Source organism: Colius striatus, chromosome 20 (genome assembly GCF_028858725.1).
Source record: "Colius striatus isolate bColStr4 chromosome 20, bColStr4.1.hap1, whole genome shotgun sequence".
In the NCBI taxonomy this organism is placed as follows: Eukaryota; Metazoa; Chordata; class Aves; order Coliiformes; family Coliidae; genus Colius; species Colius striatus.
Genome location: NC_084778.1, coordinates 3,199,811 through 3,221,373, shown reverse-complemented (window position 1 = coordinate 3,221,373; position 21,563 = coordinate 3,199,811). Strand labels below are relative to the sequence as shown.

At 60.2% G+C, this 21,563-nt stretch overlaps 5 protein-coding genes across 11 annotated transcripts; 3 read left to right on the top strand and 2 right to left on the bottom strand.

Moving 5' to 3' along the window:
* The first annotated feature begins 68 nt into the window (after positions 1–68).
* On the top strand, positions 69–5,204 carry VTN (vitronectin). The gene is made up of 9 exons (XM_062012420.1): positions 69–142; positions 1,878–2,027; positions 2,472–2,591; positions 2,846–3,151; positions 3,238–3,377; positions 3,611–3,767; positions 3,884–4,033; positions 4,607–4,885; positions 5,046–5,204. Exons 2-9 carry the CDS (start codon positions 1,967–1,969, stop codon positions 5,162–5,164), a joined length of 1,332 nt encoding a protein of 443 aa, XP_061868404.1. The 5' UTR covers positions 69–142; positions 1,878–1,966; the 3' UTR covers positions 5,165–5,204.
* Positions 4,306–11,409, bottom strand: KIF12 (kinesin family member 12). Of its 7 annotated transcripts, none has more exons than XM_062012416.1 (17): positions 10,874–11,409; positions 9,095–9,160; positions 8,904–8,982; positions 8,711–8,832; positions 8,463–8,538; positions 8,174–8,311; positions 7,958–8,093; positions 7,645–7,736; positions 7,276–7,411; positions 7,070–7,188; positions 6,831–6,935; positions 6,462–6,751; positions 6,191–6,362; positions 6,017–6,082; positions 5,825–5,940; positions 5,570–5,718; positions 4,306–5,419 (listed from the first exon to the last, which is right to left on the bottom strand). In XM_062012416.1, the coding sequence occupies exons 1-17, from the start codon at positions 10,951–10,953 to the stop codon at positions 5,355–5,357; spliced, it is 2,007 nt and encodes a 668-aa protein (XP_061868400.1). In that variant the 5' UTR covers positions 10,954–11,409; the 3' UTR covers positions 4,306–5,354. The 7 variants fall into 7 exon arrangements, with proteins under 7 accessions (XP_061868400.1, XP_061868399.1, XP_061868402.1 ...); XM_062012415.1 differs by having other exon boundaries at positions 4,306–5,393; XM_062012418.1 differs by having other exon boundaries at positions 4,306–5,393; positions 5,825–5,930.
* Positions 10,028–11,140, top strand: SEBOX (SEBOX homeobox). The gene is made up of 2 exons (XM_062012422.1): positions 10,028–10,312; positions 10,433–11,140. Exons 1-2 carry the CDS (start codon positions 10,028–10,030, stop codon positions 10,655–10,657), a joined length of 510 nt encoding a protein of 169 aa, XP_061868406.1. The 3' UTR covers positions 10,658–11,140.
* An 85-nt stretch (positions 11,410–11,494) lies between the features above and the next one.
* Positions 11,495–13,482, bottom strand: TMEM199 (transmembrane protein 199). The gene is made up of 6 exons (XM_062012421.1): positions 13,299–13,482; positions 13,146–13,219; positions 12,979–13,068; positions 12,399–12,435; positions 11,998–12,110; positions 11,495–11,905 (listed from the first exon to the last, which is right to left on the bottom strand). Exons 1-6 carry the CDS (start codon positions 13,468–13,470, stop codon positions 11,810–11,812), a joined length of 582 nt encoding a protein of 193 aa, XP_061868405.1. The 5' UTR covers positions 13,471–13,482; the 3' UTR covers positions 11,495–11,809.
* A 91-nt stretch (positions 13,483–13,573) lies between these two features.
* On the top strand, positions 13,574–21,527 carry POLDIP2 (DNA polymerase delta interacting protein 2). The gene is made up of 11 exons (XM_062012285.1): positions 13,574–13,761; positions 14,429–14,510; positions 15,197–15,294; positions 15,781–15,877; positions 16,329–16,404; positions 16,991–17,098; positions 17,309–17,445; positions 18,388–18,414; positions 18,600–18,725; positions 19,516–19,595; positions 21,065–21,527. The coding sequence occupies exons 1-11, from the start codon at positions 13,574–13,576 to the stop codon at positions 21,177–21,179; spliced, it is 1,134 nt and encodes a 377-aa protein (XP_061868269.1). The 3' UTR covers positions 21,180–21,527.
* The last annotated feature ends 36 nt before the right edge of the window (positions 21,528–21,563 follow it).

The following is a 21,563-nucleotide window of genomic DNA, read 5'->3' as shown; positions in this document are numbered from 1 at the left end:
AGTTGACGAGTTGCTTTTAATCCTCTCTCAATCCACTGCACGGGGACTGGCAGAGGAAGGGGACATCAGCTGCCGGGGAAGGACGGTGAGAACAAGGCGTCCAGAGCACACAGCACGGCAGGAGGGGCTCAGCACACCACCAGTAAGGATTTTCATGATAAATTATTGTGAAGCAGGGGTAACAATGTGGGCTGTTGCAATGCAGCAGGGCAGAGGGGGTTGCTGCCTTGGTGGAGGCGGTTGCCTCAGCTAAGGAGCAGAATTCAAACTGTTCCCTTAGGCTTGTCCTGACAAGCTCTGAGAGATGAGCTTTGTTTTGCTTTTAGCTTTGCTTTGCTTTGCTTTTTGAGAGGGATTTCCAGCACCAGCAGCCTGAGCTCTGGGACTGGCAGGGGTTCCTGGGGGACCAGCCCCATCTCCTGAGCTCTCCTCACTGGCTCTGCTCAGCCCTTGGCTGCCAGGGCTCCCCAGCACCCCGTTACATGAACCAGCCCCTCTCTTGGTGTCTGCTCCTGCCATGCTTTGGGCACAGTAGCCAGGGAAGGGTCTGAGCCTTCATGTGCCTGTGGGTAGTGGTGGTTGGGAGCCTGGAGCAGCAGGATGGAGCTTTGTCTTAGTCGATCAAGAAAAGCAGCTCAGACGCTGCCCAGTCCTTCTCCCACGCAGCCTCCCTGCCAGCCTGTGCCCTCTCACGGCCCCTGTCCCCAGCGCAACATTCAAGAGGGATGGGCTGAAGCTTTACTGTAATGCTGGGCTGGTGCCAGCCCCACCATAGCTGAGGACAATGGGCAAGGACAGGGTGACAGGGCTGCAGGACAAGTCCTGTCCCAAGAGCCCACGTCTGGTGGCTGCTCTGGGCTCACCAGGGCTTTCCAGGTAGAAAATGCCTTTCTCAACACCAAGGTAAAGCTCTCTCCAGCAGCAGCTGATGCTGAGATGTCTGTGTCTGAGCTGGCAGAGGCGAGGCCCTGGAGAAGTGGACACACTGCTCCAGTTATTCTCTCCCCACATCTTCCATCACTTATTAAAGCTCAGAGCTGTGTGGTTCCTGCCCCAGGGCTGGGCCCAAACCCACGGAGCTCCAGCCCCAGCTGTGCCATGGCAGCAGAGGCAGCCAGAGGCAGTATCTCTCTATCCTCGTGTGCATTTGCTCCTTGCCCCTGATTAAATAAACATCCCGGAGTTATCAGGAGCTGCCGAAAGAGCTGAGTCGACATTAATTAGTAACCAAATGATTGGCCGGAAAGGGACTGATGGGAGCAAAATACACAGGCTTTTGTTTGCCTAATGCAGTGAAAGTGCAGAGAGTTTCTGCTCTGCCTCCCTCATGGCCGCTCACCTCTGGCCCCTGAGCCCTGTGCATGGAAGTGGCACCTGCCCTGTCCCAAGCTGCCATCCCTTGGGGCTTCCCAGGTCTGCTCCCAGCCTTGCTGGCCTTAAGGAAAACGAAATCCCAAGACCTCCAAAATGGTGGTGTTTTGGGCAAGAAAAAGCTGGGGCTTTTCCCTTTACCCTTTGGGCATTGCTTCCCAATCCCCTCTTGTTGCCAAGACCAGGTTGGGAAGTGGCCTTTCCTTGGGATGGAGGCTGGGAGCTATAACACCATCAGATTTGCTATAAGTCTGGCAGGACCTCAGCACAGGTTCGTGGCCTCAGCACTGGTTTGTGGCTTGGCCTGCTGTCCCTCCTTGCTCTCTGAAGCAGGGCCCAGCCTGCACCCTGGCTGGGAAGGCGCTGGCAGGAAGCCCTGGGGAGCCCTGGCCCCCCGAAACGTGCCCAGCTCAATCCAGCCTGCGGGAAGTGCTGGGTGGGAGAACGTCTCTGCCCCTTTTCCCCTGCTCTGACCTTGGCCTGTTTGTTTTCTCCCTCTGGGGCAGGCTGAGCAAACAGTGGATGCCAGGGCCTCGGCCACAGCCGCACTCCAGCCCACACAGTCGCAGGAGGGCTGCGCTCCCGGCTGCCCAGGATGAGGTGGCTCTTCCTTGCCCTTGTGCTGGCCCTACTTGCCACTGCTCATGCTGCTGAAGGTGAGCCAGAGCTGGCCAGTGGCCCCTGTTTGCTGGGTGGGGATGGGGCAAATGCAGCTGATGGAGGGGGGTGGAGAGCCTGGGCAGGTGAGGAGGGGACCAGGCAGTGTCCACAGGCATGTTGGCTACTCGCTGCAGCATGGAGAGAAGGCAGGCAGGCAGCACAGGTGGCTGGGCAAATCCCTGGCCATCCTACAGCTGCAGTGCCAGCATGGAGCTGTGCCCCAACACAGTCTGCTGCAGGGCTCCTATCCCAGCAGGAGTCAGGGGGGAGCGGGAGGTGCTGCTGCAGCCACAGGTGATGGGGTTGGCCATGGAGAGGTGGAATCCTTCCAGCTGGGACATGCCTGTGTTTGCTGTCACCCCTGGGGCTGTGCTGGGGGGGGCACTGGCCCCACTGCCCACCCCATGTTACTCCTCCTGTGCTGGCGGTGGCTTTTGCAGAGTCCTGTGCGGGCCGTTGTGAGGACGGCTTCGATGCCCGGCACAAGTGCCAGTGTGACACTCTCTGCATGTACTACCAGAGCTGCTGCAGCGACTACTCCACTGTCTGCAAAGCCAAAGGTATCGGCCCCGGGGTGGGGGGGGCTGGGGTAGCTGCAGGAGCTCAGGGGTCCGCGCTGGGTCAGCTCTGCGCTGACCTGCTCCTGCAGGGTGACGTCAGCACCAGCGTTTGGTGCTCAGGGTGCTCAGCACCAGGAGGTTTGGCAGCTGGAGGCCCATGTAAACCCACATTGCCTGGGAACAAGCGGCTCCTGTGCCCAGACCCAGCGGGAAATGGCCGGGGCTCCCCAGGACTAACCTGCTCCCTCCCGCAGTGACCCGCGGAGACGTCTTTGCCTTGCCGGAGGACGACTACCTCGACTACAACTTCAGCATTAACTTCAGCACGGCAGAGCCCGCCGAGGCAGCCCCCACAGAGCTGCCCACATCCCCAGTGCAGCCCACGCTGGAGAACAATCCAGACCAAGAGGAGACTCTGACAGAGGTTCCTGAGCTGCCCAGCACCACGCCAGATGAGGCTGGGGGCCAGGACCCTGTGGAGGAGCCTGAGGAGCTGTGCAGCGGGAAACCTTTTGATGCCTTCACTGACCTGAAGAACGGTTCCCTTTACGCTTTCCGAGGTACCTCAGGGACCTTTCTTGGGCAGATGGGACAGGCTGTCACACTGTGGTCCCTCCTGCTGCTGCCACCTCCCCTCCCTCCCCAGGGAAGTACTTCTATGAGCTGGACAAGACAAGCGTGCTGCCTGGCTACCCTAAGCTCATCAGCGACGTCTGGGGCATCGAGGGCCCCATCGATGCAGCCTTCACCCGCATCAACTGCCAGGGCAAGACTTACCTCTTCAAGGTGGGCAAGAGCCTGGCTGCAGGGCTGGGGGTGCTGCCAAGGCTGCCAGCACAGTCCCCAAACCCCCCCTATCCCAACCCTGACCCCTCCATGCACACACGGTGGCTGCGATATCCCCAGATCCCTGCAGCTGCCACGGCCTCCCCACAGGCTCTGCTCGCTCCCCACAGCAGACCCTCCCCCAGGGGTGCTGCACTCAGCCCCCTGACCCCGCTCTGTCCTGCGCCCCCCAGGGCAGCCAGTACTGGCGCTTTGATGACGGCGCCCTGGACCCCGGGTACCCACGCGAGATCTCGGAGGGCTTCGAGGGCATCCCCGACAGCATCGATGCGGCCTTCGCCCTCCCTGCACACAGCTACCGCGGCAACGAGAGAGTCTATTTCTTCAAGGGTAACGGGGGCAGCCCCCTGCTCCCAGGCACAGCCTGGCACCCATGGACAGGACACCCCTCAAGCTCCTGCTCCCCTCCAGCACGGGTCCCCCAGTAATGCCCCGCTCTCTCCTAGACAAGAAGTACTGGTCCTATGACTTTGCCCAGCAGCCCACGCAGGCCGAGTGCGAGAACTCCTCCCCCTCTACTGTGTTCAACCACTACGCCTTCATGAACCGTGACAGCTGGGAGGACATCTTCCAGATCCTCTTCGGCAGCAGGACAAGTAAGGGCTGGGCCAGCCCCAGGGGGAAAAGGGCCGGTGGGTGCAGGTATAGCCCGTGGTGTTGGGGCACGGGGGATGCAGGCACCCAGGGAGAAGGGAGTGATGCCTGGGAGTGTGGGCAGGCTGGATGAGTTGCTGTGCTGGGCTGGGGCCCAGGCTGTGCACAGGAACCTTCAGGCTACAGCTGCATCTCCCACATCCCCAATCCCACCCACTGCAGCCCTTATGCCCTGTGCTGCTGAGCCCATCACCAGCCATCTCACACCACAGCATTGCTGCTGGGGACACTTTATTGTCACTGGAGCTGGAGACACCATAGGAAAACCCCAGCCCCGGGCAAAAGAAATGAAAGCTGGAGAGGAGGAGAAGGGGGCAGAGGGTGCAGGGCTGATCCCAGGCAGGGGTGGAGTGAGGGGCTGCTCCCTGCTCCGTCACCCATCCCATCCAAAGCTGGGATCCTTTGGAGCATCCCTGTGGGTGTCGGGGCAGGTGCTGGGGGCTGCCTGTGGGGCTGGGCTCTGCTCACCCCTAAACATCGCTGCCCCTCTCACTCCCCCTCTGCCCCTCTGCCAGCCGGGGCGAGCGGCCCGCGGTACATCAGCAGGGACTGGCGGGGGGTGCCGGGCCGGCTGGATGCCGCCATGGCCGGCAGGATCTACGTGGCCTCCCACCAGCCCCGCAGGAGGAAATCCCGGCGCCAGCGCAAGAAGTACAAGAGCCACCGGTCACTCAATTTGGGTTTGTGGGGTTGGCTGCAAAGTGACTCTGACTCTGACTCCGATGGTATTGAAAGCGACTGGCTGTCAGGCTCCCAGTGCGAGACCCTCCAGAGCGTCTACTTCTTTGTGAGAGGTGAGTCCGGGGTGGCAGGATAAGGGAGGGACGTGGGACCAGAGCTGCTGGGGCAGGGGGAGGTGTCCTCTCTGTGCAGTGTCCCTGAGCTGCAGGGGGCAGCGGGGAGGCGCCCAGCGAGGGGCTGGCGGTGCTGACGGCCGCCTCCCCTTCCTCCCAGACAAGTACTACCGCGTGAACCTGCGCACCAAGCGCGTGGACCTGGTGCACCCGCGCTACCCCCGCTCCATCGCGCAGTACTGGCTGGGCTGCCCACAGCCCACGGAGGACAGCACCTGAGCGGGGCGGCCCCGGCAGCGCGGCTCCCGCGCCTCCGAAATAAACCGCGAGAGCTCCCTCTGTCCTCTGTGCCCTGCTCTGCGCAGCCCTTGCAGCCCGACGGCCCCGTGCCCCGGGGGCTGTGTTCGTCTCCTCCGGTGTCAGGACTCTGCGTGCGCTGGGCCGGGTCCCCACGGTGCGGCTGCAGCTCTCAGATCTGCTCTGCCAGCCAGCTCAGGGCCTCGTCCCACTGCGGGAGAGGGACGGTGCCGGCGGCTGCCAGCCGGGAACCGGCGGGGTCAGGTCCCCAGTGCCCCCGGGATCGGGTCCACAGCCCCACGCAGGAGCACTGGGCTCAGGATGGGTGCCCATCCCCGAGAGACTCCATCCAAGGCGCTGCCAGGCCTCCCCCCCCGCCCTGCTCACCTCTGGGCTCTGGCAATCCTGGCCACGGCGGGGCTGAAGGGATGACCCTTCCCTCCGGGCTGGGACAGCGCTCGGGGCCAGGCTGGGGGCCGGGCTGCTCCCGGGGCAGCGGCTGCCTCTGAGCTGAGCTCCTGCTCCTGCCCTGACTCCTGCTGTGAACAAACCCCGACCCACTGTCCCACCATCCCCCATAACCCCAGGGGCTTCCTGAGCTGCAGCTGATGCCCAGGGGAGCCCTCAGGCCTCAGCTCTCACCGCTTGCCCTGGTGCAGTGGGGGGTACCCGGGAGGCTGTCGGGAGCCGGGCAGAGCTGTGACCTCTGGGCCGGGTGGCAGGATGCTGGTGCTTCCCTCAGGGGGTCCTGGCAGTGCCTGGGGGATGAGCAGAGTGCTCAGGGTGCTGTACCACACTGTCACTCCCTCTTTGAGGAGACCCCCGGGGCCGTACCTGGGACGCGATGGCATTGGGACAGCACTGGGGGCAGCCGGGGTTGCTGGAGACGGGAGGCAGCTTCTGCAAGAGCAGGGAGGGCAGCGGGTGGGTGGCTTGTGCATCCTCAGCCTGCTGTGGGCACAGCCTCACGTGAGGATGCTCCTGGAGCTCAGGGCCCCCCATGCTCACCGGTAGCCAAGGGCCAGAGGCGAGCATTGTGTCTGGCTGCTGGAGCCTCGTGGGGTGGCCAGGGGGCACACTGGGGCTGCGGTTACTCCGGAGCAGGGGCTGGCTGTCACAGGACCTGCCGGAGGGGCCAGCTGGGATGTCACTGCTGGGGTCTGGGGACAGCCGAGGCTGCCTGGAGAGTGAGGGAGCAGGACAGGGCATTGGCAGCCCCCAGGGAGTCCTGAGGAGGGGCTGGCTGACAGGGCTCTGCCTGTATGTGCCCACCCCGTACCTCAGCTGCTCATTCTCCACCACAAAGTCCCGCAGGAGGCCGTAGAGGCTGGGCCAGGCTGGGGCTTGCTCTGACGGGAGCTGCCCTTCCAGAGGGGAGCGGTGCAGCCCCACGGGGCCATACCTGCCTCCCCAGCCTGGCCATGCCCCTGCCCTCAGGGGGGTCCCTGGGACCTCCATGCTCCTCCTTGGCACCCTGGGCAGGCACAGCTGCTGGCGCAGGGAGAGGTTTTCCAGCTGCAGGGCATGGATTTCTTCCTCCAAGGTTTGCAGCAGCTTTTCCCGGGACACCTGGGAGAACAAGGGGGTGGCTCAGGGGAGTCTCAGCAGCGGGGCAGAGCCCCCTGCCCGCAGCCCCTGACAGCCATACCCTGTTGGCCATGGGCCTGGTGGTGACCCTCCGGGCCCGGCTGGCGTAGTGCAGCGTGCTCAGTGTCTCCGAGAGGCAGCGCGAGGACGGGGAGATGCAGGCGACCTGCCACCAAGGAGCTGCAGGTGAGCTGCCAGCCACAGGGTCACCCGTCCCCCTCCAGCCTTCCCCTCCCCGGGGTGAGCTCCCAGTCCCCTGTGGCTTCGTGCCCCCTTGCCCAGCCTCCTCCCTGCACCTACCATCAGGGTGACGCCGGAGCCGCCTAGGGAGCGGGCCAGCAGCCGCGTCAGCTTGCTGTCCCGGTAGGGAATGTGTGTCCGCTTCCCTCGGGGTTTGGCCAACAGAGAGATGCAGTGTCCTACCAGAGGATGAGCCACAGAGGCTGCAGCAGGGTTCTGATGGGGGCCAACAGCTCCTGCTGCCATAGAAGGATCCCCTGACTTACCCAGTGCCAGGAGGCTGCGGTTGATGTTGTTGGCCTCCACAGAGAGCTCCCCGCTGGAGCCGGTCTCCTTCACCCGCTCGCTGCCAGCCAGGTCCACGAAGCACAGCGTGCCCTGCTTGCTGGGGCAGGCGCTGGCCTGGGGGACTCGTGTTGGGGGAGTGATGCTCTGTTCCCCCTCACCCCTTCCCCACGGCCCACAGCAGTGTCCCAACCCCTGAGTCTGGGATGTGGCTCCCCTCTGCTCACCCCAGCCTCACCAATGCATCCTTGGGGAGGGGGATGTGACACCCCCCGCCCCGGGGCTGTTTGCACCCACATGAAGAGCCCTGGCCCCCCAAGCCCTCCCCTAAGAGCAGGACGAGTGCTCACGGCCCGGCTGCGGATGTGGATGGTCAGAAGAGCATGGCTGCGGCTCGAGTGCCTGTTGAGGGCGTGAGCCGAGGTCCGGCGCCTCTGGGATCCTGCCAGGGGGGTTGAGAGCTGCAGGGGGGCACAATGCCCCATGCCTCAGCTCAGCACCCACTGCCCACCCCTTGCCAGACACAAGCCTGCCTGGGCTCTCTGGCAGGATGGGGGATTGCCCCTTGTGGCTGCCATAGAGCCTCACCAACCCTAGGGATGCTCCTATAGGGGGCTGAGTCCCCCCTAAACATGCCCCAGCCCTGTGCCCGTGGCTCAGTACCTTGCAGGAGCAGGTTGGCAATGGCCTCCAGGCTCTCGAAGTCCACGTTGAGCTGGTTCTCCACGTAGAAGCCGCGGGTTTTGCTCCAGCGCAGGGGCAGGGTGCACGGTGGCCCCGGGCTCAGCAGGTCCCGCACCTGGGGGTACAGCGCAGGGGAGGCATGGGGGGCACACGGGGTGCCAGCAGGGCTGGGCTGGGCGGCAGGCAGCAGCTTACCTGCTCGTTGTAGACCTCCAGGTAGGAGGCACTGAGAGCCAGGTCAGAGCCGTGGCTCTGGCTGTGCTCCAGGAGGCAGGAGAAGGATCTCTGCATCAGCCCCAGCAGAGCCGGGGCCGCCAGGCCGCTCTCACCCTGCTGAGGTGGCACAAGGGTGAGATGGCACAAGGGTGAGGGCTCACGTCACATCAGGCACCCACTTCCCTCCCACCTTCCCAGCACCCATTACTAGGTGAGAAGAGCTCGTCCCACCAGGTTTAGGTCAGGTTTAGGGGGGATGGTGCTGTACCTGGGCGAGGGGTCCCATCAGGGTGTAGGTCTTCCCCGAGCCAGTCTGCCCGAAGGCAAAGACGGTGCAGGAGAAGCTGGGGAGGATGCTGAGCCTCAGGCGTGGACGGCCCCAGGCACAAGTGGCACAGGGATGCCACCTCCCGGCACAGCCCCGCCAGTGCAGACCCACCGGCCGGGCCCGGGCCGGTGCAGCGGAGCGAGCCCGGGGTGGGCTGGGGGTGCGCGGGGGGGCTCGCCGGGACTCACCCGTCTATCGCCAGCTCCACCAGCCGCCTCATCCCGCTGCCTTCGAACACGGCCTCCTGCGAGGCTTCTGCGTCGAACACGGCGCTGAACCCGAACGTGGCGTCGTGCCTGGCTGCACTCACCTGCGGGGCACAGCAGTGGCTCGAGGGGTGCCACAGCCCCCCTCACCCCCCGACGAGGAGGCGGCACTCACGTGAACGGTGCCATCGCCGAGGCTGTGCACAACCCGCTGGTCGCCTCGCCGGGTCTCCGTGCAGGTCAGCGGCCGGACCCTAACGGTGGATGGGGACATGGAAGGGTGTCTGCATGGGGAGCCCCACTGTGCCCCCGACCCACGGAGAAGGGTCCCTACCATGTCCCTGAGCCCTTTGCATCCCCTCTTACCTCAGCACCACTCTCAGGTGTGTGTCTCTGCCCGCCACGGGACCGTCCCGCTGGTCTCCGGGGCTCCTTCAGGGGAGAGAGGGCGGCGGGATGGCGGCTGTGCCCACGCTGGGGCCTTCCTGCCCGCACCCGGGGGCAAGGGCAGAGGGGCCCCTGGTCCCGCTGTGCTCATGCCCTCCTCCTGACCCCGCTGTGCGCTGGGGCCTGGCAGGGATAGAGGGCCACATGCCCCCCTGTCCCCGCGGAGCGATCATCCTGTCCCCCCCCGGCCTTTCTGGGTGCCGGCCGCACGGGCCGGGCGGTTGCTGCCCAGGCCCTGCCCTCTCCAGGACCGAATGGCCTCTGTCCGCCGCGTCCCGTCTGACTTACGGTCTCTCCTGGTGCCATGGGAGTGTTTTGGGCCGTGTGCCCAGCTGCGGGTCCCAGCCCCGCTGCCCTTCCCGCTCCATCTGCCCCCAGCCGCCCCGGCTCGGGGTACCCGCGGTGCCCGGCCTGGCCTGGCCGCCGCCCGCGCAGCCGGTACCGCGGCTCCGGTTAAACATTGACCGGGGCCCCGCGGGAGAGCGGCTGCGGCACGGCGGGGGCACGGCGGGAGGGGGACGACGGCCCCTCGGGCCTGGGAACCGGGGAGGGGCTCCGGGCCTCGGCATCAGCTCGGGGGCGTCCCGATCCCCCCTCCCAGCCCCGTCTGAGCCCTGGGAGCCTCAACGGACCCCACCGTGCCTCGACAGCAGCGCAGACAGCAGTACGGGCAGCTGGTGGGTTTGCGGGGGGCTGGGGGAGACCGTTCCCGAGGCAGCTGGGGCTGGCGGGGGCTGCGGAGCCGCCGGGGGAGGGCTGGGGGGGGCAGCACCGCCCGCTCGGGGCGGTCCCAGCCCGCCGGGGGGGATAAAAGCCGGGGCGGCGGCGGCGGGGCTGGGGGATGTGGGCAGGATGAGCGCGGCCCCGGGAGCCCCCCGCGCCCCCCAGCCGCTGCTCCGCTTCCCCGACGGGGCGGCCGGGCCGGGCGGCGGGCGAGCGGCGGCGGGGGGCGGCGGCGGCGGCGGAGCCCCGGGGCCGTGCCCCTGCCCGGGGGCGCCGCGGAAGCGCCGTCGGACCACGTTCAGCCGCGGGCAGCTGTCGGAGCTGGAGCGAGCCTTCGCCGCCGTGCCCTACCCGGACATCGCCACCCGGGAGCGCCTGGCAGAGCTCACGCAGCTGCCCGAGGCGAAGATCCAGGTGAGTGCGGCCGGGACCCCCCCGCTCCGTCCCTGCCGAGGCCCGGAACCTCCCCCCCGCCTCCGCGAGGCTGCCGGTCGGGCTGCTGCCGGCGTCTCACGCTGTGTCCTGTCCCCCCAGGTGTGGTTCCAGAACCGCCGTGCCCGCAGGATCCGCAGCACCAAACCGGAGCCGCCGTCGCCGCCCGGGGAGCAGGGACCCCCCGCGGCACCCCCCGCCCCGGGCCCAGCCTCCCCCCCGCCTCCGCCGGGAGCCCCCAGCCCCGCTCGGGGCCTCCCCACCTCCCTGGGTTCCATCTCTGACCTCATCTACAGCGCAGCCATCACCAACCTGGGTGAGCCATAGCCATGGCCAGGACCCCCAGCCTCCCAGCACCAGTGAACCCCCCCCTTGTCACCAAGCCCCCCAGGCTTAGCAGCACCATTTCATTCGGGTGTGGAATTGCTGCCAAGCCCCTGGGTCCTCAGGCTGCCATCCAATATCCTAAATGCAGGTGTGTCCGTGGCGGGGGCAGCTCCCCCTCAGCCCCCCTAATACCGACTAATCTTTGGGATCAGATACCTTAATCTGAGGCCGTGTCCACGGGGGATTGCGGCGCAGCCGCCCCTAATCCGCGGCCACGCTCCGAGGTGCCGCCACATCTCCCCGTATTGGATATTAAAGCGTGTTTGCAGAGGGGCTTAACTGCCATCAGAGCATTAATCACCGTGTCCAGCCCTGGCAGGGTGCCCACTCGGCAGGTGTCCGGGCCCACAGGCCCCAGCGGTGCCAGGCTGTGCCCACTCCCCACCGCAGCTGCGCCGAGCTGGTGCCAGTCTCTGCTTCACAGCCCCCGGCTCTGTGTCACGATGTCCCCTCTGTGCCCACAGCAGCTGGGCACCCCTGGGCAGGAAAGAGCAGAGCCACACACCCCTTTGCTGCACCCTGTGGCACTGCTGGGCAGCTCCAGCTGCTCCCCTAGGTGCCAACCCCAATGTGGCTGCACCGATGCCATTGTCCTGAGCCGGAGGGGAAAGCGGGAGCTGTGACGGGTGCTGCTGTGTGGGTCTCAGGGAGGAGCGGCGAGGGCAGGGGGAGGTGTTGGCAGCAGCGGGACGCAGAGGGAGAGGGAAGATCCACAGCTCTCTGCAGTGTCTGTGAGATGCCAGGTCAGTGTTCTGCACGGCCACAGCAGGAAGAAGGTTGCAAACACAGCCCGCTATTTATTTCCAGAGTAAGAGGACAGCAGCATCAGAGGAACGCAGGGACGGTGGGAGGCACTGCCGCTCCCTGTGCTGGGCGGGGAGAGACACAGCCTCTGCTCCTCTGCACCCGTGGGGTGCTTAATCCACAGTCATGTTGGGAATGTCAAGGAGCAAAGGATGAGGGCTGAGGAATGCCACTGTCTTCTGGTAACAGAAGCGGGTACAAACACAGAACAGAAGATAAAACTGGCCCAAATTAGCTACTGCTGAGGAGGGCAAAAGCCTCCAACACGAGGGCTGCAACTCCCAGGGATCAGAGTTTCCCAAGCTCCCCTTCCAGAGCCCGCACCATCATGTAGAGCTCGGCCAAACCAACCACGGAGGCCACGATGACGGCTGCCAGGACGTGCTGGGGACACAAGCAGAGACGGCAGTGAGCGAGGCGGGCAGTGTGTGACTGGAGCTGCCGCTCCCGCCCTCAGCCACAGCAGCCACACTCACCGCCGCTGGCTCGGTGAAGATGTAGCGGCTGCCCAGGAGGGTGCAGGCGAAGGCCGTGGCCACGGTGACGATGAAGTTGAAGACAGTGATGAAAACGGCCTTCATGGAGCGAACTGCAGGGGAGGGCACAGCCGGTGGCGTTAGGGAAGGGCAGAGCTGGGCATGAGCTGCGAGCTCGCTACCGGGGCTGCAGGAGCCCTCGGGATTCACACGCTTGATGCCACCAGAAACACTTGTAAGAACAAGCACCAGGCTGCTCCTTCACTCCAGGAGTGCTCTGGTGCACTAAACCCCTGTGGTGGGACGTTCTGCCTGGCATCAGCAGCCATGGATGTGGTGCTGCCTGCGACTCCCCCAGGAGAACCTGCTGCCAGGTGGCCACAGGACAGGCAGCCACTCACCTTGCCTCCCAATCTCTGACAATGTCCCTCTCGTCTCCTGGAAGAAGAGATTAAAACAACTTGCAGTTGGTTGTATCTTAAAGTGAGTTGCATAATGACAGCAATGGTAATGCCAGGGGCCCTGACAGTGCTGAGTTCCTCTGGGCCTGTGTCCCCCAGTGCTGGGTTCCTCTGGGTCTGACTCTGGGGTCTTGGGAAGGGATCATTTCTAATCGATGCACTTCTCAAAGGGTGCGTGTTTTCTTACAGGTTCTCTGCTGCAGATCTGTAATTTACCTTTAATGGAATCACAGGATCCCAGAATGGTGGGGGTGGGAAGGGCCCTGCAGAGCTCATCCAGCCCAAGCCGCTGCTAAAGCAGCTTCCCCTCAATCAGGGAACACAGGAACGTGCCTCTGCCCTCTATACCCTCTCTGTTGGCCGTTGCATTAACGCCTGCGCTCCTCCTGTCCCTGTCAAACGTTCCTGCTCTGCTGCACTCGCTCTGTGGGGCGAATTTCTTCTGCTGCCCATGGGGTTGCTGACAGCCCCGCGCCTGAGGGCTGAGCCCTCACAGCTGGCAGTGTGGCAGCCCCCTCACCTGGCCGGTGACGTTGCGGGTCATCCGCCGGTACTCCTCGTTGGCCAGCCTGGCCCTTATCCGCTCCAGCCGGGCCACCAGCTCGGGGTTCTGCGGGAAGGGCAGAGCCGCGGTGAGGGCCGGGGGCCGCCGCCGCCTCCTGCGGCCCGTGCCCGGCCCTCACCTACCCGCGGCGGCACCGGCAGCGGGGGCAGGTAGACGTCACAGCCTTCCAGGAGCTGATACAGGTACAGCGGGGACTCTGCGGGTGACGAACGGGGCGGTTACCGGCGGCCCGGCGTCCGGCGGCCCGCGGCTCCGTGGGGAACGCGCGGCCTTACCTGCCTCCCGCAGCGCGGCGTGCAGCCTCCGCAGCAGGCTGAAGGACAACACGGCCTCTTCGGAGGCCAGCGCTTGCTCCAGCTCGGCGCGCAGCGCGGCGGGCAGCTCCGCCAGCTCGCCGCTCTCCAGCGCCCGCCGCAGCCGCGGCCCGGCCCGCAGCGCCGCCGCCATCGCGTTGCCGGGGTGACGCGGGGGAGCCGGTGGGGCCGGCGCGGGGGCTGCCGGGACGCGGCGCGCGGGGCGTTGTGGGGCGGCGGCGAGGCCCGGCCGCGGGATGGCGGGCGGCGCGGCGCGGCGGGTCGTGGCGGCGGCGCTGGGCCGCTGCCGGGCCCGCGGGAACCCGCTCTGGCAGCCGGCCCCGGCCTCGGCTCCGGCCCGCGGGCTGCGGGCGCTGGGCGCGGGGGGAGCCGCGGCGCTGCCGCCGCTGCTGCTGCTGCCGCCGCACAGGCACCTCTCGTCGCGGTGAGGCCTGCGCGGGGGGCCGGGCCCCGGGCGGGGAGCGGCGCTGAGGGGGTGCGGGGAGAAGGAGGCGCAGGGGAGACACCGCTCTCTGCAGCTGCCTGAAGGGAAGTGACAGCGAGGTGGGGGTCGGTTTGTTCTCCCTGGTGACAAGCGGTACAACAAGGTGAAACGGCCTCAGGTTGCACCAGGGGAGGCTCAGGCTGGATGTGAGGAGGAATTCCTTTCCTGCAAGGGTTGTCAGGCATTGAACGGGCTGCCCAGGGAGGTGCTGGAGTCTTCGTCCCTGGAGGGGTTTGAGACACGGGTGGACGTTGCACTGAGAGAAATGCTCTAGCGGTGGATAGGGCTGGGACAGAGGCTGCGCTCCATGAGCTTACAGGTCTCTTTCAGCTGAGACGATTCTGTGTGTTGGGAGGTTGTCAGGATGGCTGGGGCAGGGGAATGGGGGCAATTGGGTATGGGGGTGTCCAGAAAGAGGGGAGGGGAAGGGGAGGTGGCAAAGGGGGTGTATGTGACTGAATAGCCCCATGGCCTCTCATGGGAGATGCAAAGTACCCGAGGGAGGTGTGGAGTGAGGAAGGCACCTGAGGCTCAGGTGCTCCATGTTCCCCTCGCCAGAGGCTGCTTCAGCCCCAGCTCCCCCACCAAACTACCTCTCTGCTCCTAGAAACCGGCCAGAGGGCAAAGTGCTGGAGACTGTGGGGGTGTTCGAGGCACCGAAGCAGCACGGCAAATACGAGACAGGACAGGTGAGTAGTGCAGGGAGTGGAGCAGAAGTTCCAGCCTCTGAGGTTACACACAGATTAGAAAGCCAAGTGATTTACCCATAAGGAGGCTGCTGCATTGTAGCAGAGGGCCAGAAGTTTCACAGTTCAGTGCTCCATGTCTCTGCTGTGTCTGCAGTTTGTCAGTCATCTGACAGTAACAAGTTGATAAGAATCTGCAGTGTGGCCCAGCTGGTGCTGCAGTGACAGTGGCTCCAGCCCTTTGCTTTAAGGGTTTTTCTCCCTCTGGAAGCAGAAAAGGCAAAGACTACATTGGAGAAATAACAACTAAACTTGTCACTGTGTGCTCATGACTCACAGATCTGTTCCTGCCTTCCTGAGCATTCCCTCCCATGCTGCTCTCCTGCACTTTCGCTCTTCTGTTACTCTGTTACTGGTTTAGCCACTTGCTTTTATGGGATAGAGGTGACGAGTATCTTCTCTCATCCCAAACTCTTTGTGTTGCCTCTTTGTTTCTGCCATGGCTTCACCCAGTGCTGATTCCATCCCACACACTCACACCCTTTGTCAATGTTTCCAGTTTTATCTCAGTCCATGGAGTTGATTTTTTAAATACTCTCAGAAAAGGGCTTTTGGATCCATGTTTTCTGTTGTACCTGAGCTGATGAAAGCTCCCTGTGTATTCAGATGCAATGATTTGTTCCCTTCAGCTATTCCTTCACAGCGTGTTTGGTTACAGAGGAATAGTCCTGTTTCCCTGGCAAGCCAGGCTCTACGATCGAGATGTGGCTTCTCCTGTCACAGAGAAGTAAGGATTTGTTCTGCTCTGTGTGCTCTGGTGCTGGTACATTTACATTTCCTAGTGAGTTTCCTGGTTGGGGTAAAGTAAGGAGAATGATGGGATTGGTCTGTTTTGCATGGATGGGAGCTAGAGGAGAGATGCTTAATAAAGAGAGATTCTGTGTTAATTAGAGTCCAAGTGGAAGGTATGAGAGTCTGTGTGTGAAGGAAATAAACTGAACTCCAAACCAGTGGGAATCCCACCCCAAATGGGACACTGGACTGAGCAGGGAGAACTTCTGAGTTGTGTGAAAGAGCTGTCATGCCTGGGAAAAACACTGTTGCTTGTCATCTCAGCTCCTCGTGTTTTCTGGGTGGCTGATACAAGTCTTCACATCTTAAAGGCTGGGAAATATAGTTTTTGTAAAGAATTGCTTGTGAATGTGCTTGGTCCTGGTAACAACAGTTTGCTACTGTCCTGTACTTGAGCTCTGTGCTCTGCTTTTCTCCTCAGGAGCGAGAACACAACGGGCCACGGCTCCAAAGAGGTCAAGGGCAAAACACACACCTACTACCAGGTGCTAATAGATGCCCGGGACTGTCCACATATAGTAAGTAACTAAGAACCTTGGTGGTGTACTCAAATATCTTCTCTTACATCAATGTTTTAGGTGGACAGGCACTGGAGGGAAAAGGCTTTGATGGTTAACTTGATTGTGTAGAATTTTAGGACAAATCTGTTCTTTAATTGATGTTTTCCCTGAGAAAGATAAACTGGGATGTCTTGTGGTTGTCTCCTGGATCACATTTCCCCTTTCCCACCTCCCTTCCTCATCCTGTTGTCATTCCTCCTTGGTCATTGTGAGTGTGGGTTGCAGCACTGAAAGGGCTCTTCACTTAAGTTTGAGTGGAGAGTTAGTATAGAGGAATGAAAGGGAGAGATGTTCTGAGGTGAATTGGTTACATGAAATAAACGTTCCACGCTTTAGAAACCACAGTAGGAAAGTGAAATGTGGCTGGAGAGTGGCCACCCAGAAAGACATAAAGCTCTGTTTTTCTCAGTCCCAGCGATCACAGACAGAAGCAGTGACGTTCCTGGCAAATCACGACGACAGCAGAGCCCTCTATGCCATACCAGGTGAGTAGAACTCACCTGTAACCTCTGTGAACGTGCAGATTGTCCTGAGGGGAGGTCAGAAGGGTCACCAGCAGGCAGCCCCTGGCAGTGGAGCAGCAGTTCCTGTGGGACATTCCTGCAGTGGGGCTGGCTGGGGTTCAGGGCTGCACTAGAAACAGCAGCATGACTGAAGAACATGAAGCCTGTGTGAACAGCTGGAAGTGAGAGTGATCAGACACAGCACACCTGCTTTGAGCTCTTGAGAGCAAGATCTCATCCTCATACCCTGTTGCATATGGGTTATTCTACCTTATTTGTAGGACAGCTAGATCTCTTCTGGTGCTGGGCATGTCCTGCCCAAAGTCCTTTTGTGGCAGTGCAGCAGGCAGAGTGGCTTCATCAGAGAAATGAGTCTAAGGAGAAATCCTGCAGAACACTGCCAAGGGTTATTACTGGCATGTTTCCTTCATGCTTGTGTGTAATTTTGACTGCTACTGCCAAAATCCTTTTCTTTAACATCTCAGTAGTGTGATCCATCTCTCTGGTGGGAGGCTTCTGAGCTTCTCTCTGCTGGGGAAGTTCAGTGGCTTTGGGGTTTCTTTTTCAGGTTTAGACTACGTAAGCCATGAGGATATCCTTCCCTACAGCTCCACTGATCAAGTGCCCATCCAGCACGAGCTCTTTGAGAGGTTTCTCATGTATGACCAAACAAAAGGTAATTTCTGGCTGCAGGGGGAACTTCGGGGCCAGGTGCTTGAGATACTCTGTAACAAGTACCTAGAGCCCATCATGGCCTAAGAATCCTGGTCTGTTTGGCTTTTGTTACAGTAAAGCCTTCTTGAAATAACTTTTGTAGCTGTGAAAGGAGTTGCTTTGTTGGATACAGTCTGCCTTTCCTCACAAACTCTCTTTTCCCTTCCCACAGTTCCACCTTTTGTGGCAAGGGACACTCTGTGTGCCTGGCAGGAGAAGAACCACCCCTGGCTGGAGCTGTCTGATGTGCACCGAGAAACCACAGAGAACATCCGTGTCACAGTCATCCCTTTCTACATGGGCATGAGGGTAGGTCTGTGGTGCATGTGGCCATGTGAGCTCTGCAGCCTGCTCAACTTGCAGCTGTTTCTAAGACTATTTTGAGTGAAGGCACCTTACTGGAGAAAGGACTCTTTAGTCATGCTTGTGAATTCGTTGTGATGTCCAGCAGAGGTGTGAACATGAAGCTGCTTGTCACACAGTTTGTGGAGAACAGCTCCTGCAGCTTGGCTTTTGCCTATTATTTGTGGTATGAGAAACACCCAGCACTGTTCTGCAGAGCAATGGTAGCAGGATATTTAGGAAAGCTTGTGTGCTGTGCTGCCTGAGTCCCAGATGTGTGTGTGTGGAAGGTGGCACCAGGGCCACGTGCTCTGCGATGCCAGACATGTCTTTTGTCCTGCCCAGTGATGAGGTGCTGTGGGTGTCTGCTCCCGTTCCCTGGCTCTCATGTGGATTAGAGGGTTTGGCTAAAGATGCCTGGATTTAGCTGTGTCCTGGTTTTGGCTGGGATAGAGTTAATTCTCTTCCTAGGAGCTGCCCCAGGGCTGAATTGTGGGTTTATGCTGAGGGATGTTTGGTTATTACTGAGCAGCGCTGCACAGCAACAGGGGCTCCTGCTTCAAACCCTGCCCTGTGGCTGGAGGGGAGGGCACAGGGTGTGTGCACAAGGAGCTGGGAGGAAAGGGGTGTTTGTAGATCTGTAGAAGGTGTGTAATTAACATGGAGATCCCCCGTCTGTAGTCACAAGGTCCTTGCAAACCTCCCACCTCATGACATATGTAGAGCACAGCTAGTGCCAGTTGGCAGCTGACTGCAGAGCAGCTGCCTTTGTGCTCGTGAGTTGTCAGTGTCAGTCTAGCACAGGCTGAGAGCCCCTGTGCTTGTGCTGACAGCTGAAGAGGTTTTTGGCCCCAAGCCTTGAAGGGCAGCTGTTAAAGTCTTTTTTTTTTTTTCTTCCTCTCTTGACAGGAAGCCCAGAATTCCCATGTCTACTGGGTAAGTGCCTTTTGTTCCATGAAGCCATTAAAGGGAAGGAGTTTCCTTGCTGGGGCATCATTGCTGTGTGACAAGCTCTGAGGCAGAGTAGATCTTGCCTGGCAACTGTTTCCTGGGATTGGCTCTGGGTTATCAGCTGTTTGCAGCTGATTCCAGTTCTTGATAACAGTCTTTCTTCTGTCCAGTGGCGCTACTGTATTCGTTTGGAGAACCTGGACAGCGAAGTGGTTCAGCTCCGAGAGCGGCACTGGAGGATATTCAGCTTGTCTGGCACCCTGGAGACCGTCAGGGGCCGTGGTGTTGTAGGAAGGGTGAGTGCCCTGGAGTTGCTTTTGGGGAGTGGAGTCCTCTCACTTGGGTTGATTTGCCAGTGGGCAGTGGAAATAGGAAACTGGCAGTGGGAAACAAACAGAAATGGCACATGAGCATTTAATCTGTTTTTATTATGTGAGAATTCCAGAATGGTGGGGGCTGGAAGGGACATCCAGAGCTCAGCCCAATCCTCTGCTACAGCAGGTTCCCCTTGCTCAGGGGGCACAGGAATGTGTCCAGGTGGGTTTGGAAACCTCCCAAGAAGGAGCCTCCACACCCTCCCTGGGCAGCCTGGTCCAGCGTTCCCTCACCTCAACAGTGAAATAGTTTTCCCTTGTCTTTAAGGGAAAGTTTTTGTGTTACAGCTTGTGCTTGTTACCCCTTGTCCTGTTATGGGCCACAAAAGAAAACAGTCTGGCCCCATGCTCGTGACACCCACCCTTCAGGGATTTGTAAGAATTGATGAGATCCTCCCTCAGTCTTCTCCAGGCTGAACAGCCCCAGGTCTCTCAGCCTCTCCTCATCACACAAACGTTCCAGTCCCCTAATTTTCTGTGTAGCCCTGAAACATCACACTGAGTGTTAGAGAGTGATCCTAAATGACAGGTAATGGGGAAACTGGAGTAATCTGTGCTGCTGGACAGGCTGTTTGCTGTGTGACTGGTGGCAATGCTCAGGTGTGGATCTCTGTTTTTTCCTCTCACTGTATCCATTTCCCATTGCTGCCTGTCTGTGGAGAAACATTCAGAGGCGTTGCTGATGCAGAGTGGTGTCTCCTTGTCTTCTCAGGAGCCAGTTCTATCCAAAGAGCAGCCGGCGTTTCAGTACAGCAGTCACGTCTCCCTGCAGGCATCCAGCGGCCACATGTGGTAAGAGGCTCTTGTTGCTGCCGTAGTGGTTTAGATGTAGGAGCCCCCAGCACTTTGCAACCTGGATTTATGGCTGAAAGGTGGGTGGAAGTGGATTGGATGACAGTTAAAATGTTCATGAGCTTCTTTACAGCAATATCCCAGTTAGTTATAAGAACATCTGTTGGTTTCTTTCTTCACCAAGGGAGGTTCCAGGCTCACCCTGTTCTGTGGGCTGTGCTAGACTGGATTTGGAAAGACTTGAAGTGGTTCTCTGTCATCTTCTGCTGTACTCAGTTCCTGTCCCTTTCAGTCCTTGACATAAGAGGCAAGGCTTCACACTGGTGTTTCCCTGGGCAGCAGGGATGTGAGTGCTGGTGTCATCTCTCTTAGGAGAGGACTGGGCTTTGACTCTACCACTGAGTGAAGCTCTACAGTTCTGTGTCCACAGGGAATTGCCACGTGGGGTTATTCCTCATTTAGGCCAGATTAAGACCTTCAGTCTAACTGGTGTTCAGGTGTAAGTGCAAGTAGGAAAGTGCCTGGCTGAGTTGTTCTTTTTCTGTGCCACGGGTTTAAAGCAGTTCCCCTTTGTTTTGCATTTCAGCTGGGTGAACACAGTGAGTGTCATCCCTGTGTGGACAGGAGGTGCACAGCCGCCTCTTGCCATCTGTGTGGCAGCTCTTTCTGGCTTTCCTTCTTTAAGTAAATCCATTTCGGAGTCAAGCTGCCTTTGAGTTGGGAAAAGCAAGAGAGCAACATTTTGTCCTATAGGATATGCCCTTGTTTGCCATGTTAAGCATTTTCAATTGCCTGAGTGCATGCCTTGGGGAGTAAAACCAGCTTGTTCAGTAGTTTTTCCTTCTCTGCATGCCCCCTGAAGAGAGGGAAAGGTTCTGCAGCTCAGAAGCTGCTCAGCTTGACTCCTGGTGTTCAGTTGTGTCCTCTTCATCGTGAGAACCTGATAGTTTATCTCCAGGATCCTCTTGCCTGTGTTGTGTTCTGCAGCACAGTTCAGGGCAGTAAACAATTTGTACAGAGACAGGCAGATCCAGTTCTGAAATGCCCTTTCTGAAATGCAAAGCAGCAGCTCTTCCAAATTCCACCTGTGATGGGATCTCGTGTTGTCACAGACACTGGGGGAGGTTCTGCCAAGAAATATACATGTCATCAGTGTGTAAAAATAGCTCAGAGGCTTGTGTCCCTTGTGGAGTGGGAGCTGGGTAAACACTGCTGCAGGTGTGTGGATGGACTTAGCTCCTGGAGGCTCCAACCACAACGTCTTTAGTCAGGAGATGGGTATGAGATGTGCTGGAAAGCACTCGGGAGTCTCCCACTGGAGGAGTCGTCTGGGCAGGCAGATGCCATGTACCTGCTGCTGGACCAGAGTACTTGCACGGGACATGGAAGAGCTCATGTCTCACCTTCTTGCTGATCATTCCTCTCTGTTTGTCCCTGGCCTCAGTGTGATCTCTGCCATTATTTTGCAGGGGTACTTTTCGATTTGAGAGGCCTGATGGCTCCCACTTTGATGTCCGAATCCCACCCTTTTCTCTGGAAAGCAACAAAGATGAGAAGACCCCTCCCTCCGGCCTTCACTGGTAGAGCAGCCCGAGCCCCACGAGCCCCCTGTGTGGTGTAGACCTTTGCCCCTCCCCATGATGCTGCAGCCAAGAACACTTGAGCTTTTAAACATTTTAAACCAGGGGTTTTTTGTTTTAACTGTTGTCTGATGGGGAGGCTTTTTTGAACTTTAATACTGGCTCCCTCAGGCTGCTTGTAAACATCAGCTGTGTTACAGTTAACCCTTCCCTTTGTGGCACCTGCTGGGGACATAGATCAGTGCTGCTGCAGAAGACTGGCCCCCCCTCAGCAGACATGGACCCTTTCCAACGTGTTGTGAATTCTCTGCAATGTGAGGTTTCTTGAATAAACTGGCCCTTCCAGTTGCAACCAGTCTTCCTTTATAAACCAAGGCCTAGGCTTTGC

Coding starts and splice junctions, on each gene's coding strand:
- VTN (XM_062012420.1), top strand. CDS start 1,967: ATGAGGTGGCTCTTCCTTGCCCTTGTGCTGGCCCTACTTGCCACTGCT. Junction 2,028..2,471: donor CACTGCTCATGCTGCTGAAG/GTGAGCCAGAGC, acceptor TGGCTTTTGCAG/AGTCCTGTGCGGGCCGTTGT. Junction 4,034..4,606: donor CCTCTTCGGCAGCAGGACAA/GTAAGGGCTGGG, acceptor CCCCTCTGCCAG/CCGGGGCGAGCGGCCCGCGG.
- SEBOX (XM_062012422.1), top strand. CDS start 10,028: ATGAGCGCGGCCCCGGGAGCCCCCCGCGCCCCCCAGCCGCTGCTCCGC. Junction 10,313..10,432: donor TGCCCGAGGCGAAGATCCAG/GTGAGTGCGGCC, acceptor CTGTCCCCCCAG/GTGTGGTTCCAGAACCGCCG.
- KIF12 (XM_062012412.1), bottom strand. CDS start 10,953: ATGTGGCGGCACCTCGGAGCGTGGCCGCGGATTAGGGGCGGCTGCGCC. Junction 8,983..9,094: donor CACCTGAGAGTGGTGCTGAG/GTAAGAGGGGAT, acceptor ATCCACCGTTAG/GGTCCGGCCGCTGACCTGCA. Junction 8,094..8,173: donor TGGAGGTCTACAACGAGCAG/GTAAGCTGCTGC, acceptor CTGTACCCCCAG/GTGCGGGACCTGCTGAGCCC.
- TMEM199 (XM_062012421.1), bottom strand. CDS start 13,470: ATGGCGGCGGCGCTGCGGGCCGGGCCGCGGCTGCGGCGGGCGCTGGAG. Junction 12,436..12,978: donor CCCGCAACGTCACCGGCCAG/GTGAGGGGGCTG, acceptor CTCTTCTTCCAG/GAGACGAGAGGGACATTGTC. Junction 11,906..11,997: donor TCTTCACCGAGCCAGCGGCG/GTGAGTGTGGCT, acceptor TTGTGTCCCCAG/CACGTCCTGGCAGCCGTCAT.
- POLDIP2 (XM_062012285.1), top strand. CDS start 13,574: ATGGCGGGCGGCGCGGCGCGGCGGGTCGTGGCGGCGGCGCTGGGCCGC. Junction 15,295..15,780: donor GCTTCTCCTGTCACAGAGAA/GTAAGGATTTGT, acceptor TTTTCTCCTCAG/GAGCGAGAACACAACGGGCC. Junction 17,099..17,308: donor CATGTATGACCAAACAAAAG/GTAATTTCTGGC, acceptor CCCTTCCCACAG/TTCCACCTTTTGTGGCAAGG.